This window comes from Pleurodeles waltl, chromosome 7 (assembly GCF_031143425.1).
Source record: "Pleurodeles waltl isolate 20211129_DDA chromosome 7, aPleWal1.hap1.20221129, whole genome shotgun sequence".
Lineage (NCBI taxonomy): Eukaryota > Metazoa > Chordata > Amphibia > Caudata > Salamandridae > Pleurodeles > Pleurodeles waltl.
This window is the reverse complement of record NC_090446.1, coordinates 705,016,634-705,030,749: the sequence shown is the minus strand read 5'-3', so window position 1 is coordinate 705,030,749 and position 14,116 is coordinate 705,016,634. Positions and strand designations below refer to the sequence as shown.

At 56.5% G+C, this 14,116-nt stretch overlaps 1 protein-coding gene across 1 annotated transcript in view; it reads right to left on the bottom strand.

Annotated features, from left to right (window-relative positions):
- The window catches only part of SEPTIN8 (septin 8), a 273,057-nt gene that overhangs the window by 57,161 nt on the left and 201,780 nt on the right, over positions 1 to 14,116 (bottom strand). The window contains exon 5 of the mRNA XM_069244736.1: positions 1,202 to 1,363. Within this exon, the coding sequence (XP_069100837.1) occupies positions 1,202 to 1,363 (162 nt within the window). The remainder of the gene's footprint in view (positions 1 to 1,201; positions 1,364 to 14,116) is intronic.

Here is a 14,116-nt window from a genome sequence, read left to right as displayed (position 1 = left end):
GTCTTATCTCCCCTGTGGCCCCATAGTCTTTGTTTTTGACACACCCAGGTACTTTGTGGTAAAAAGATACAACCACTAATTCCTATGGATTGAGACTCATTTAGACCTTTAAACAGTGATATCTTTACTTGTGTATGTCGAGTTTTTGTTGTTTCAGTCTTGTTTTACTCGGATAAATATTGGCTATTTTTCCAAACTGGTGTGGAGCACTTTTGTGGTGTTTTCACTGTCTTACTGTGCGTATGTACAAATACTTTACACACTGCCTCCATGATAAACCAGACTGCTCTTGACAAGATACCAAGGGTGTGAGCAGGGGTTATCATAGCTGTGTGACTCCCTTATCCTGACTAGAGTAAGGGTCCCTACTTGGGCAGGGTACAAACCACTGCCGACTAGAGAACACATTTCAACACACGCTGAGAGCTTATTTAGCCTAGAGGACCCGATTACGGCCAGTGCCCCAGTATTGCAGGTTAAATGCACAATATTATAGAGTTTTAGAAGTACATTCTAGCCAGAACATAGTACATTGCTAAAGGGAGCATTCACCAGGTAACCCACGTTTGCATTTTTTTGCAGTTTTATATAGCCCAAACTTGATCCAAAGGCATTGGAGTACTTTACATGAGCACCCGTTACATTATACAAGGCAAAATTCATTTTTGTAGGCACAGGGAGATTAAGTTATTAGCCCAGAATCACAGGATGTTGGAGCGGACACAGACTCAAACATGGTTCCCCAGTTACTAAGTTGGACGCTATGGCTGTTAAGCTACATCCTCTTATCATTTCAATGTCTTACTATTTTCCAATGCATCCAATTCAAACACTTACTTATACATCACATTCTATAATCCCAAAGAATGTTCACATCTCAAAATTAAATCCATGAGCCGTTACCTGGTTCAGGCCTATTTTAAGGGATACTGATGAGGCCTTTTAAATCAGTTCTGTAATCAGGGCTCATGACTACTACTCAGGGCTTGAAGATCAAGTTTGCCATGTACAGTCTCCGAGTTTGGAGGTTTTAATAAATAAAAATGGATGCAAGTGACTTATTAGTTATTGAGTGTTCCAGCAGCACCATTTTATTTTGCATAGAGTCCTCCCACCATTCCTGTGCCTGATCTTCAAAGGGCTGTCCTTTTTCCTGTTAAACACATAAATGGCCTTTGCTCAGTAAAGTTATGTTACTTACGTTCATTACAGAATTGATTTCCGAAACTGCATCATCATCTGTGGGGAACTGGTAAATTTGAACCCCATTGCTGACCAATTCGCTCATTATTTTAATTTTAAACTTGTGCAATTCACTCTTCGAGATGGTATCTGCCTTGGCAATGATTGGGATTATATTCACCTGTTAGGAAAAATTAGAAACAATACAATTTTATTCACCAATCAGCAATAAAAGCTGCTAAACATTAAAAAATGTATGGAACTGAGCGCAAGAGTATCCGGTTCCTTTGTTATAAACACACAAAGACAAGCAGATATGCATACGCCCACACACCTACATACCCATAAGCATTTACATATATTGTCTTATACTAAAGTAGTTAAGGTGACGTGACACTTTCAATAAGAAATTGATAAATTTCTCACCTATAACTGTGTAGTACATTTTAGATCAAGGCTCAACAAGTTTCAAATTGCCATCTGAATTGAGCATGCAGCTGTACATTTAAACTTCAAAGTTAAAACTATTTTTTGAGATGGGGAGGTAGGACCGAAGTTATATTTGTGCACCGGCCCTCCACCAGAATAGGAGTCTTTTTTTTTATCCTAATTCAGAACATTTGCCTCAAATATTTACATAACTGCACACAGACCGAATACATGTTCTACAGGCAATGACATGCAAAAATCTGTGCTTGTGCACCCCTCATCAAGTCCAGCATACATCCAACGAAAACGCATCCACATTAAGAAACGTGTGCCCATGAACCCCTATTCGAATCCCAAAGACTGCACATCTATATGGGACACTGCGACACAAACTGCTAAATCTGGAAGAAGTTTAGTAAATAGAAAGTCTGCACCCAGATGAATGTAATAAATTTCACCGGCGTTCAACACAGACCCAATACGACTCTACTATATTCAGACCCTGTACCTTGTGGAATACCCATTGGTAAAACATTCAGACACTAAGCGCAACACTACACAACTGTGCAGAGAATATAAATTCGGCAAGAGGGGAGCCCCAGAGTGTGTTATAAAACTCTACGTGCTCAACAAAACAAAAAGATTGGAAAAATCTGTTAACATGGTATGGTTGGCTGGCAGACTGAAACTGAGGGCCCCAGTTTGAAGACCTGGCAGGAGAGTGTGAAGATTAGTGGAGTGAGTGAAGCACCACCGGAAGCCACAGCCAGAGTGTGACAGGTGGGAAGGGGGGTGGGGGGTTATTGACCCAAGGTATCACCCCTCGGATCCTGCCCCGGACTTGAGGGATGAGGTGCAGCCGGCAGGCCGGACTGGGGAGGACCACAGACTAATATCGACCATACTCTCTGGACAGGCGGACCTTCCTTTACCAGTGATACACATCCTAATAGGAATGACAAGGGACAAGAAGCAATGCCCCACCTCCCAGGGGAAACAAGATAATTATGCAAAGGTGGTGCCCTCCAACTTGGGGGACGACAGCTATATGCCCACACAGCCTCTACCAGACAATACCGCACTGCTGCAGGCCATACAATGCTCTTCTGCATCCCTAGAGAGCGGAATTTGTTAATTCAGAGTGGAGGTCTCTCTCCTTCGACAGGACCTCCAAAACGTGGCGGAAAGAGTGACAGCCACTAAAACAAGAATCATGGACCTAGAAGACGTGGTTCATACCCTCAGGGAAGAAGACACGGAAGCATGAGTCATCACTAAAGACATATTGTGGCACCTCGAGGAAGCAGAGAACAGGGAGAGAAGAAATAACCTGCGATTTGTGGGGTTCCCAGAGGGAGTGAAGGGTCCAAATGTATGCCAATTTCTGGGAGACTGTCTCATGCAAACTTTCCAGAAAAAGACTATTGTCCTGCTTTGAGATAGAATGAGCTCATCAAGCCCTGGCCAACAAACCGCCACCCGTGGCCCCACCAAGACTGATAATAGCAGGGATCCTGAACTATCAAGACCGAGACTATATTTTAGCTGAGGCCCGGAGAATGAAAGAGGTGAGGCACAGGAACTCACCGATTCAGATTTTCCCCTACTACACTCGGGAGGCCCAACGTCAGTGGTGCACTTTCGATGCAGTTAAAGCCAAACTACATGCTCTCCAATTGCAGTATATGCTTCTCTTCCCTGCCAAGTGCTATTTCAGGAGAAGGCCCCCTTTTTCCAGACTCCGTAGTAGGTGTGGGGATGGATTAGGAAAGACCCCAAATGGCCAGGGAGATGACTAAGAATGGAGTGGGTTCCCAACCAATTAGGGGGAGCAGGCCAAGCTCAATGCCACAAAAAGAGCCCTCACGTACAGAGTAACGCTCAGTCCAGCAGCGTCAGCCCTTCAGATGCCAGAAATCCATATCCGCGCACATGCTGATGCCACCCTTGGACTCAGACGGAGAAACCACGATAGACGCAAAGAAAAGTAAAAAGACTCAGTGACAACAGCAGTAGATGATGAGACTTGACCCGAGGAAGGCATTGACCCAGACCCACGAAACCCTTTGGCATAGGCCATAGCTCGGCTGGAGGTTGGGGAAAGGGCACTTGACATGTCATTATCAGTCGACGACGTGGAGCCATCCAGGGGGGCTTCTTCTGCCTGCAGTCTAATACTGTCTTCTGGGGCAGTGCGATGACCACAGGCCTACCACCTCCCCCCCCACAGCAACAGTAGCTCCACCTGAAACTGCTAACTCTGCACACCTACCATTAATATCGTGCAGGAGGAGATGGTCTGTTGTTGTATTGGGTTGCACAGTTCAAATAGACATACTTTGAAGTTACGGTTGATTGGGTGGGATGGCCTTACAGACCTCAAAATCCTCTCTGTGAAACAGTTTGTCAATTGGGGACCATTTCATTCACAGGGAATTGTAGGAGGTGAGGTGGCGGTGGGGGGGGGGGATACGGGAGTTCTTGTGTTTAATGGTTATGACGATATTCTTGAAATGGAGACAATGCCTAACAAACAATGCTGATAACCACTATCAAGGTAGAGCTCGCCCGGCCCATAGCAAGATTGAAACATAGTTCTAATGGGTGAAAACAACAGGTACACCTTGTTGTCCTGGAATGTCAACGGCTTGGACAACAAAATTAAGAGGGGGCTAATAATGACATATAAAAAAGCGTAGAGCCGACATAGGCCTCCTTCAGGAGACCCACCTCATGGGACCCCATTGCCACTTCCTAGGTAGAGGCCTATACACAGTCATTGCACAAGGGGGATTCACCACAGAATCTACAGGGGTAGCAATCATGTGTAAGAAGTCCCCTACATTCCGGACCATCAAAACCTGGAGACCCCCTGCAGGCACATTTGTAGCATCACAGGGGTACTGGGGTTGACAAGAGATGACGTTGGTGAGCATCTCTGCCCCACCCAGACTCCAACAACAAATATATGCGAAAATTGCAGAGGTCGTGCAGGAGTTGAACTCACCTTTTCACCTAATAGGGGGGACTTCAACAGCATCATCAACAAAGAACGAGGGACGGGGCGGGAGGGCGGGCTTGCAAAGAACGAGGGGCGGGAGGGCGGGCTTGCAAAGAACGAGGGGCGGGGCGGGAGGGCGGGCTTGCAAAGAACGAGGGACGGGGCGGGAGGGCGTTATTGCAAAGAACGAGGGACGGGGCGGGAGGGCGTTATTGCAAAGAACGAGGGACGGGGCGGGAGGGCGTTATTGCAAAGAACGAGGGACGGGGCGGGAGGGCTTTATTGCAAAGAACGAGGGACGGGCGGGTGGGCGGGTGCAAAGAACGAGGGACGGGGCGGGTGGGCGGGTGCAAAGAACGAGGGACGGGGCGGGTGGGCGGGTGCAAAGAACGAGGGACGAGGCGGGTGGGCGGGTGCAAAGAACGAGGGACGGGGCGGGTGGGCGGGTGCAAAGAACGAGGGACGGGGCGGGTGGGCGGGGCAAAGAACGAGGGACGGGGCGGGTGGGCGGGGCAAAGAACGAGGGACGGGGCGGGTGGGCGGGGCAAAGAACGAGGGACGGGGCGGGTGGGCGGGTCAAAGAACGAGGGACGGGGCGGGTGGGCGGGTCAAAGAACGAGGGACGGGGCGGGTGGGCGGGTCAAAGAACGAGGGACGGGGCGGGTGGGCGGGGCAAAGAACGAGGGACGGGGCGGGTGGGCGGGGCAAAGAACGGGGGCGGGTGGGCGGGGCAAAGAACGAGGGACCGGGCGGGTGGGCGGGGCAAAGAACGAGGGACGGGGCGGGTGGGCGGATGGCAAAGAACGAGGGACGGGGCGGGTGGGCGGATGGCAAAGAACGAGGGACGGGGCGGGTGGGCGGATGGCAAAGAACGAGGGACGGGGCGGGTGGGCGGATGGCAAAGAACGAGGGACGGGGCGGGTGGGCGGGTGCAAAGAACGAAGGACGGGGCGGGTGGGCGGGGCAAAGAACGAGGGACGGGGCGGGTGGGCGGGGCAAAGAACGACGGACGGGGCGGGTGGGCGGGGCAAAGAACGAGGGACGGGGCGGGTGGGCGGGGCAAAGAACGAGGGACGGGGCGGGTGGGCGGGGCAAAGAACGAGGGACGGGGCGGGTGGGCGGGGCAAAGAACGAGGGACGGGGCGGGTGGGCGGGGCAAAGAACGAGGGACGGGGCGGGTGGGCCGGCACAAAGAACGAGGGACGGGGCGGGTGGGCCGGCACAAAGAACGAGGGACGGGGCGGGTGGGCCGGCACAAAGAACGAGGGACGGGGCGGGTGGGCCGGCACAAAGAACGAGGGACGGGCGGGTGGGCCGGCACAAAGAACGAGGGACGGGGTGGGTGGGTGGGCGGGGCAAAGAACGAGGGACGGGGTGGGTGGGCGGGGCAAAGAACGAGGGACGGGGTGGGTGGGCGGGTCAAAGAACGAGGGACGGGGTGGGTGGGAGGGGCAAAGAACGAGGGACGGGGTGGGTGGGAGGGGCAAAGAACGAGGGACGGGGTGGGTGGGAGGGGCAAAGAACAAGGGATGGTGCAAAGAACAAAGGGCAGGGAGGGGCAAAGAACGAGGGACAGGGCGGGGGCAAAGAACGAGGGACGGGGCGGGGGCCAAGAACGAGGGACGGGGCGGGGGCCAAGAACGAGGGACGGGGCGGGGGCAAAGAACGAGGGACGGGGCGGGGGCAAAGAACGAGGGACGGGGCGGGGGCAAAGAACGAGGGACGGGGCGGGGGCAAAGAACGAGGGACGGGGCGGGGGCAAAGAACGAGGGACGGGGCGGGGGCAAAGAACGAGGGACGGGGCGGGGGCAAAGAACGAGGGACGGGGCGGGGGCAAAGAACGAGGGACGGGGCGGGGCAAAGAACGAGGGACGGGGCGGGGCAAAGAACGAGGGACGGGGCGGGGCAAAGAACGAGGGACGGAGCTTGTGGGATGGAGCAAAGAACGAGGGACGGGCGGGTGGGAGGGAGCAAAGAAAGAGGGACGGGCGGGTGGGAGGGAGCAAAGAAAGAGGGACGGGCGGGTGGGAGGGAGCAAAGAAAGAGGGACGGGCGGGTGGGAGGGAGCAAAGAAAGAGGGACGGGCGGGTGGGAGTGAGCAAAGAAAGAGGGACGGGGTGGGTGGGAGGGAGCAAAGAACGAGGGACGGGGCGGGTGGGCGGGTCAAAGAACGAGGGACGGGGCGGGTGGGCGGGGCAAAGAACGGGGGCGGGTGGGCGGGGCAAAGAACGAGGGACCGGGCGGGTGGGCGGGGCAAAGAACGAGGGACCGGGCGGGTGGGCGGGGCAAAGAACGAGGGACCGGGCGGGTGGGCGGGGCAAAGAACGAGGGACGGGGCGGGTGGGCGGATGGCAAAGAACGAGGGATGGGGCGGGTGGGCGGATGGCAAAGAACGAGGGACGGGGCGGGTGGGCGGATGGCAAAGAACGAGGGACGGGGCGGGTGGGCGGATGGCAAAGAACGAGGGACGGGGCGGGTGGGCGGGTGCAAAGAACGAAGGACGGGGCGGGTGGGCGGGGCAAAGAACGAAGGACGGGGCGGGTGGGCGGGGCAAAGAACGAGGGGCGGGTGGGCGGGGCAAAGAATGAGGGACGGGGCGGGTGGGCGGGGCAAAGAACGAGGGACGGGGCGGGTGGGCCGGCACAAAGAACGAGGGACGGGGCGGGTGGGCCGGCACAAAGAACGAGGGACGGGGCGGGTGGGCCGGCACAAAGAACGAGGGACGGGGCGGGTGGGCCGGCACAAAGAACGAGGGACGGGCGGGTGGGCCGGCACAAAGAACGAGGGATGGGGTGGGTGGGTGGGCGGGGCAAAGAACGAGGGACGGGGTGGGTGGGCGGGGCAAAGAACGAGGGACGGGGTGGGTGGGCGGGGCAAAGAACGAGGGACGGGTGGGTGGGCGGGGCAAAGAACGAGGGACGGGGTGGGTGGGAGGGGCAAAGAACGAGGGACGGGGTGGGTGGGAGGGGCAAAGAACAAGGGATGGTGCAAAGAACAAAGGGCAGGGAGGGGCAAAGAACGAGGGACAGGGCGGGGGCAAAGAACGAGGGACAGGGCGGGGGCCAAGAACGAGGGACGGGGCGGGGGCCAAGAACGAGGGACGGGGCGGGGGCAAAGAACGAGGGACGGGGCGGGGGCAAAGAACGAGGGACGGGGCGGGGGCAAAGAACGAGGGACGGGGCGGGGGCAAAGAACGAGGGACGGGGCGGGGGCAAAGAACGAGGGACGGGGCGGGGGCAAAGAACGAGGGACGGGGCGGGGCAAAGAACGAGGGACGGAGCTTGTGGGATGGAGCAAAGAAAGAGGGACGGGCGGGTGGGAGGGAGCAAAGAAAGAGGGACGGGCGGGTGGGAGGGAGCAAAGAAAGAGGGACAGGCGGGTGGGAGGGAGCAAAGAAAGAGGAACGGGCGGGTGGGAGGGAGCAAAGAAAGAGGGACGGGGTGGGTGGGAGGGAGCAAAGAACGAGGGACGGGGCGGGTGGGCGGGGCAAAGAACGAGGGACGGGGTGGGTAGGCCGGCACAAAGAACGAGGGACGGGGTGGGTGGGCGGGACAAAGAACGAGGGACGGGGTGGGTGGGCGGGACAAAGAACGAGGGACGGGGTGGGTGGGCGGGGCAAAGAACGAGGGACGGGGTGGGTGGGCGGGGCAAAGAACGAGGGACGGGGTGGGTGGGCGGGTCAAAGAACGAGGGGCGGGGCAAAGAACGAGGGACGGGGTGGGTGGGCGGTGCAAAGAACGAGGGACGGGGTGGGTGGGCGGGGCAAAGAACGAGGGACGGGGTGGGTGGGCGGGGCAAAGAACGAGGGACGGGGCGAGTGGGCGGGGCAAAGAACGAGGGACGGTGCAAAGAACAAAGGGCGGGGAGGGGCAAAGAACGAGTGACGGGGCGGGGGCAAAGAACGAGGGACAGGGCGGGGGCAAAGAACGAGGGGCGGGGGCAAAGAACGAGGGACGGGGCGGGGCAAAGAACGAGGGACGGGGCGGGGCAAAGAACGAGGGACGGGGCGGGGCAAAGAACGAGGGACGGGGCGGGGCAAAGAAAGAGGGACGGGGCGGGGCAAAGAAAGAGGGACGGGGCTTGTGGGATGGAGCAAAGAAAGAGGGACAGGCGGGTGGGAGGGAGCAAAGAAAGAGGGACGGGCGGGTGGGAGGGAGCAAAGAAAGAGGGGCGGGTGGGAGGGAGCAAAGAAAGAGGGACGGGCGGGCGGGAGGGAGCAAAGAAAGAGGGGCGGGTGAGAGCAAAGAAAGAGGGGCGGGTGAGAGCAAAGAAAGAGGGGCGGGTGAGAGCAAAGAAAGAGGGGCGGGTGAGAGCAAAGAAAGAGGGGCGGGTGGGTGGGAGCAAAGAAAGAGGGGCGGGTGGGTGGGAGCAAAGAAAGAGGGGCAGGTGGGTGGGAGCAAAGAAAGAGGGGCGGGCGGGTGGGAGCAAAGAAAGAGGGACTAGGGAGCAAAGAAAGAGGGACGGGTGGGTGGGAGGAAGCAAAGAAAGAGGGACGGGTGGGAGGAAGCAAAGAAAGAGGGACGGGTGGGAGGAAGCAAAGAAAGAGGGGCGGCCGGGTGGGAGGGAGGAAAGAAAGAGGGGCGGGAGGGAGTGAGGAAAGAAAGGGACGGGTGGGAGGGAGGGTGCAAAGAAAGAGGGGCGGGGCAAAGAACGAGGGACGGGGCAGGGCGGGGCAAAGAACGAGGGACGGGGCTTGTGGGATGGAGCAAAGAAAGAGGGACGGGCGGGTGGGAGGGAGCAAAGAAAGAGGGACGGGCGGGTGGGAGGGAGCAAAGAAAGAGGGACGGGCGGGTGGGAGGGAGCAAAGAAAGAGGGGCAGGCGGGTGGGAGGGAGCAAAGAAAGAGGGGCGGGCGGTGGGAGGGAGCAAAGAAAGAGGGGCGGGCGGTGGGAGGGAGCAAAGAAAGAGGGCTGAGTGGGAGCAAAGAAAGAGGGGCGGGTGGGTGGGAGCAAAGAAAGAGGGGCGGGTGGGAGCAAAGAAAGAGGGGCGGGTGGGTGGGAGCAAAGAAAGAGGGGCGGGTGGGTGGGAGCAAAGAAAGAGGGGCGGGTGGGTGGGAGCAAAGAAAGAGGGGCGGGCGGGTGGGAGCAAAGAAAGAGGGACTAGGGAGCAAAGAAAGAGGGACGGGTGGGTGGGAGGAAGCAAAGAAAGAGGGACGGGTGGGAGGAAGCAAAGAAAGAGGGGCGGGTGGGAGGAAGCAAAGAAAGAGGGGCGGCCGGGTGGGAGGGAGGAAAGAAAGAGGGACGGGCGGGAGGGAGGGAGGAAAGAAAGGGACGGGTGGGAGGGAGGGTGCAAAGAAAGAGGGGCGGGAGGGAGGGAGCAAAGAAAGAGGGACGGGCGGGAGGGAGCAAAGAAAGAGGGACGGGCGGGAGGGAGCAAAGAAAGAGGGACGGCGGGAGGGAAGGAGCAAAGAAAGAGGGACGGGCGGGAGGGAGCAAAGAAAGAGGGGCAGCCGGGTGGGAGGGAGCAAAGAAAGAGGGGCAGCCGGGTGGGAGGGAGCAAAGAAAGAGGGGCGGGCGGGCGGGAGGGAGCACAGAAAGAGGGGCGGGTGGGAGGGAGCACAGAAAGAGGGGCGGGTGGGAGGGAGCAAAGAAAGAGGGGCGGGTGGGAGGGAGCAAAGAAAGAGGGGCGGCCGGGTGGGAGGGAGCAAAGAAAGAGGGGCGGGTGGGAGGGAGCAAAGAAAGAGGGGCGGGTGGGAGGGAGCAAAGAAAGAGGGGAGGGTGGGAGGGAGCAAAGAAAGAGGGGTGGGCGGGTGGGAGGGAGCAAAGAAAGAGGGGCGGGCGGGTGGGAGGGAGGGAGCAAAGAAAGAGGGGCGGGTGGGAGGGAGCACAGAAAGAGGGGCGGTCGGGTGGGAGGGAGCACAGAAAGAGGGCCGGTCGGGTGGGAGCACAGAAAGATGGGCGAGTGGGAGGGAGCACAGAAAGAGGGGCGGGTGGGAGGGAGCACAGAAAGAGGGGCGGGTGGGAGGGAGCACAGAAAGAGGGGCGTGTGGGAGGGAGCACAGAAAGAGGGGCGGGTGGGAGGGAGCACAGAAAGAGGGGCGGGTGGGAGGGAGCACAGAAAGAGGGGCGGGTGGGAGGGAGCACAGAAAGAGGGGCGGGTGGGAGGGAGCACAGAAAGAGGGGCGGGTGGGAGGGAGCAAAGAAAGAGGGGCGGGTGGGAGGGAGCAAAGAAAGAGGGACGAGTGGGAGGGAGCAAAGAAAGAGGGACGGGAGGGAGGGAGCAAAGAAAGAGGGGCGGGCGGGAGGGAGGGAGCAAAGAAAGGGGCGGGTGGGAGGGAGGGAGCAAAGAAAGGGGCGGGTGGGAGGGAGGGAGCAAAGAAAGGGGCGGGTGGGAGGGAGGGAGCAAAGAAAGGGGCGGGTGGGAGGGAGGGAGCAAAGAAAGGGGCGGGTGGGAGGGAGGGAGCAAAGAAAGGGGCGGGTGGGTGGTAGGGAGGGAGCAAAGAAAGAGGGGCGGGTGGGAGGGAGGGAGCAAAGAAAGAGGGGCGGGTGGGAGGGAGGGAGCAAAGAAAGAGTGGCAGGTGGGAGGGAGGGAGCAAAGAAAGAGTGGCAGGTGGGAGGGAGGGAGCCAAGAAAGAGGGGCGGTGGGAGGGAGGGAGCAAAGAAAGAGGGGCGGGTGGGAGGGAGGGAGCTAAGAAAGAGGGGCGGGCAGCTGGGAGGGAGCAAAGAAATAGGGGCGGGCGGCTGGGAGGGAGAAAAGAAAGAGGGGCGGGCGGCTGGGAGGGAGAAAAGAAAGAGGGGCAGGCGGCTGGGAGGGAGAAAAGAAAGAGGGGCGGGCGGCTGGGAGCAAAGAAAGAGGGGCGGGTGGGAGGGAGCAAAGAAAGAGGGCCGGGCGGGAGGGAGCAAAGAAAGAGGGCCGGGCGGGAGGGAGCAAAGAAAGAGGGCCGGGCGGGAGGGAGGGAGCAAAGAAAGAGGGCCGGGCGGGAGGGAGGGAGCAAAGAAAGAGGGCCGGGCGGGAGGGAGGGAGCAAAGAAAGAGGGCCGGGTGGGAGGGAGGGAGCAAAGAAAGAGGGCCGGGCGGGAGGGAGCAAAGAAAGAGGGCCAGGCGGGTGGGTGGGAGGGAGCAAAGAAAGAGGGCCGGGCGGGTGGGTGGGAGCAAAGAAAGAGGGCCGGGCGGGTGGGTGGGAGGGAGGGAGCAAAGAAAGAGGGCCGTGCGGGTGGGTGGGAGCAAAGAAAGAGGGGCGGGTGGGTGGGAGGGAGCAAAGAAAGAGGGCCGGGTGGGTGGGAGGGAGCAAAGAAAGAGGGCCGGGCGGGTGGGTGGGAGGGAGCAAAGAAAGAGGGCCAAGGGGAGCAAAGAAAGAGGGCCGGGCGGGTGGGAGGGAGCAAAGAAAGAGGGGCAGGTGGAAGGGAGCAAAGAAAGAGGGCCGGTGGGAGGGAGCAAAGAAAGAGGGGCGGGTGGGAGGGAGCAAAGAAAGAGGGGCGGGTGGGAGGGAGCAAAGAAAGAGGGACGGGCGGGTGGGAGGGAGCAAAGAAAGAGGGACGGGCGGGTGGGAGGGAGCAAAGAAAGAGGGACGGGCGGGCGGGAGGGAGCAAAGAAAACAAGGAAGGTGAAGACGAAACGATGAAGGGAGCAAGGTGGGATGAGAAGCAAATCAAACGGGGTGGGCGGGATAAGAACCAACACAGATGGGGTGGGAGGGATAAGTATCAACACTTATTAAAAAGCAATACGGCTGGACAGGCTGAGAGGGAGACAAAGCAAGCGGGTTGAAGTAGAAGAAGCAATACATAAGGGGGAAGGAGGGTAACAAGCAACACAGGAATGGAAGAAGAAGCAGGGACAGAGTGCAAAGGAAGTGGGATAGGAATAAACAAGGATTATGGCAATGGCTGCAGGATAAGCAGCAACACAGATGCAGGCAAGTGCATACGAAAAACATGCACTCACAAGAAGTCTTGGAAAATAAGGCAATACAAGGGCATAAATAAACGGGCAAAGTGTCAAGAACTATAAAACTCAGAGCGTGAGTGAGTGCAAAATAAATAAATCTCACAACATGGGCAACTGTAAAAAACGAACGACTGTTTGAAGAATCTGGTGTGTATAAGAAACGTGCACTTGCAAGGCCAATCTAAACAAAGAAAAAAAAAGAAAAAAGTAGCTCCTACAAGAGAAGCAGAGGAGAGAAGTTCTTGGGCCACGCTACATGGGAGCGTTCAACAAATGAAAAGAAAGCCAAGTCGTCACATGGTGACCAATGAAAGTAGGCATATTAAAGTGACAATTAAGACAACCAATGGGTGGGCCGTAACCCACTCATAGTAAACAAAATGTCTTGAAGGGAGAGTGCATGCACTGCCTAGGTGAGTCCTAAAAATTATATTTTTTCAAAATTTCTGATTATTTTTCCTCTTAATCCTCCTTAGCACTCCCTTCCTATTGAGTAGAAAAGAACCTGGACCAACCACAACTTTCTGTTAGACTGCCCAGCAGTAAATCATCCGGTTCTAGAACAATGCAAGTCACAGGCAGGATGACATACAATGGGCTGTGACAATGATCCCTAGTGTCATTTGCCCATCACATCTTCTCATCATATTTAATACTCCAAGAGGAGGATTCCATGCAGGGTCCAGCTATAAATGAATAAAGTTGTGAAACAAATACCAGAGAGCATTTAGGAATACTAAACCTAGCGCATGGATCACAATCACTAAATCATCTAACATGAGCACTGAGACGCATGCAAAAAGCTTCATCACAGTCAAAAATCACATCTGATTATTTACTTTTCAATAACTATTTAGCCACTGCCATACAGTGGACTTCTTGCACCAACAACCATCTAAACTGATTTCACCTACTCCTACAGAAAAGGTGTAATCTGAAAAAAATACCCAACATATTAGAGATAGACTGGGGTCCACCAATAAAACCAATAGAGACAAATCCCAGAATCAGTACTGAAATTCAAATTCTACATGACAAGAAAACCATTGTTCATTGCATCCAGAAGGTCCTAACTTCAGGCTTAAGCCACTAGTAAATGTGACAACCTGAACAATACCCTTCAGGACAAGAAGAGCAAGATGTTTCCTTAGCGTTCTATGTAGGTTACAGGAGTCAAGTCCTTTAAATGTTGGCCCTTTAGCTCAATCAATCCCAAATGCCTTTGGATCTAAATATACAAACACCAATGATTAATGTACTGATCAGCTGGAATCCTGGCTCACCTATATCTCGGAGATATCATAAAGGAAACCCTGTCTGGGCTCCAAATGGTCCAAAACAAGGGCTAGGAAGCAAGGACTCTAGAAATGTTGGGGCAAACTCTCCTGGAGTGGAATCAAAAATGTGAACCCAACAGTAGCAAGAGATCCCACGTCGATGAACAAGAACCATCAGGAAGGGAATACTTAAAGGAGCAATCATCCCCCTGCTGAAGGCCAACAAGTGTTATTTACCCTAAAAGATAAGAGAAGAACACCAACCAGGCTTTACAGACTGACCATAATCCACGCATTTCACCACCGTGTGACTTGTTAAAGAAGTCCAACAGAAGGAATTCT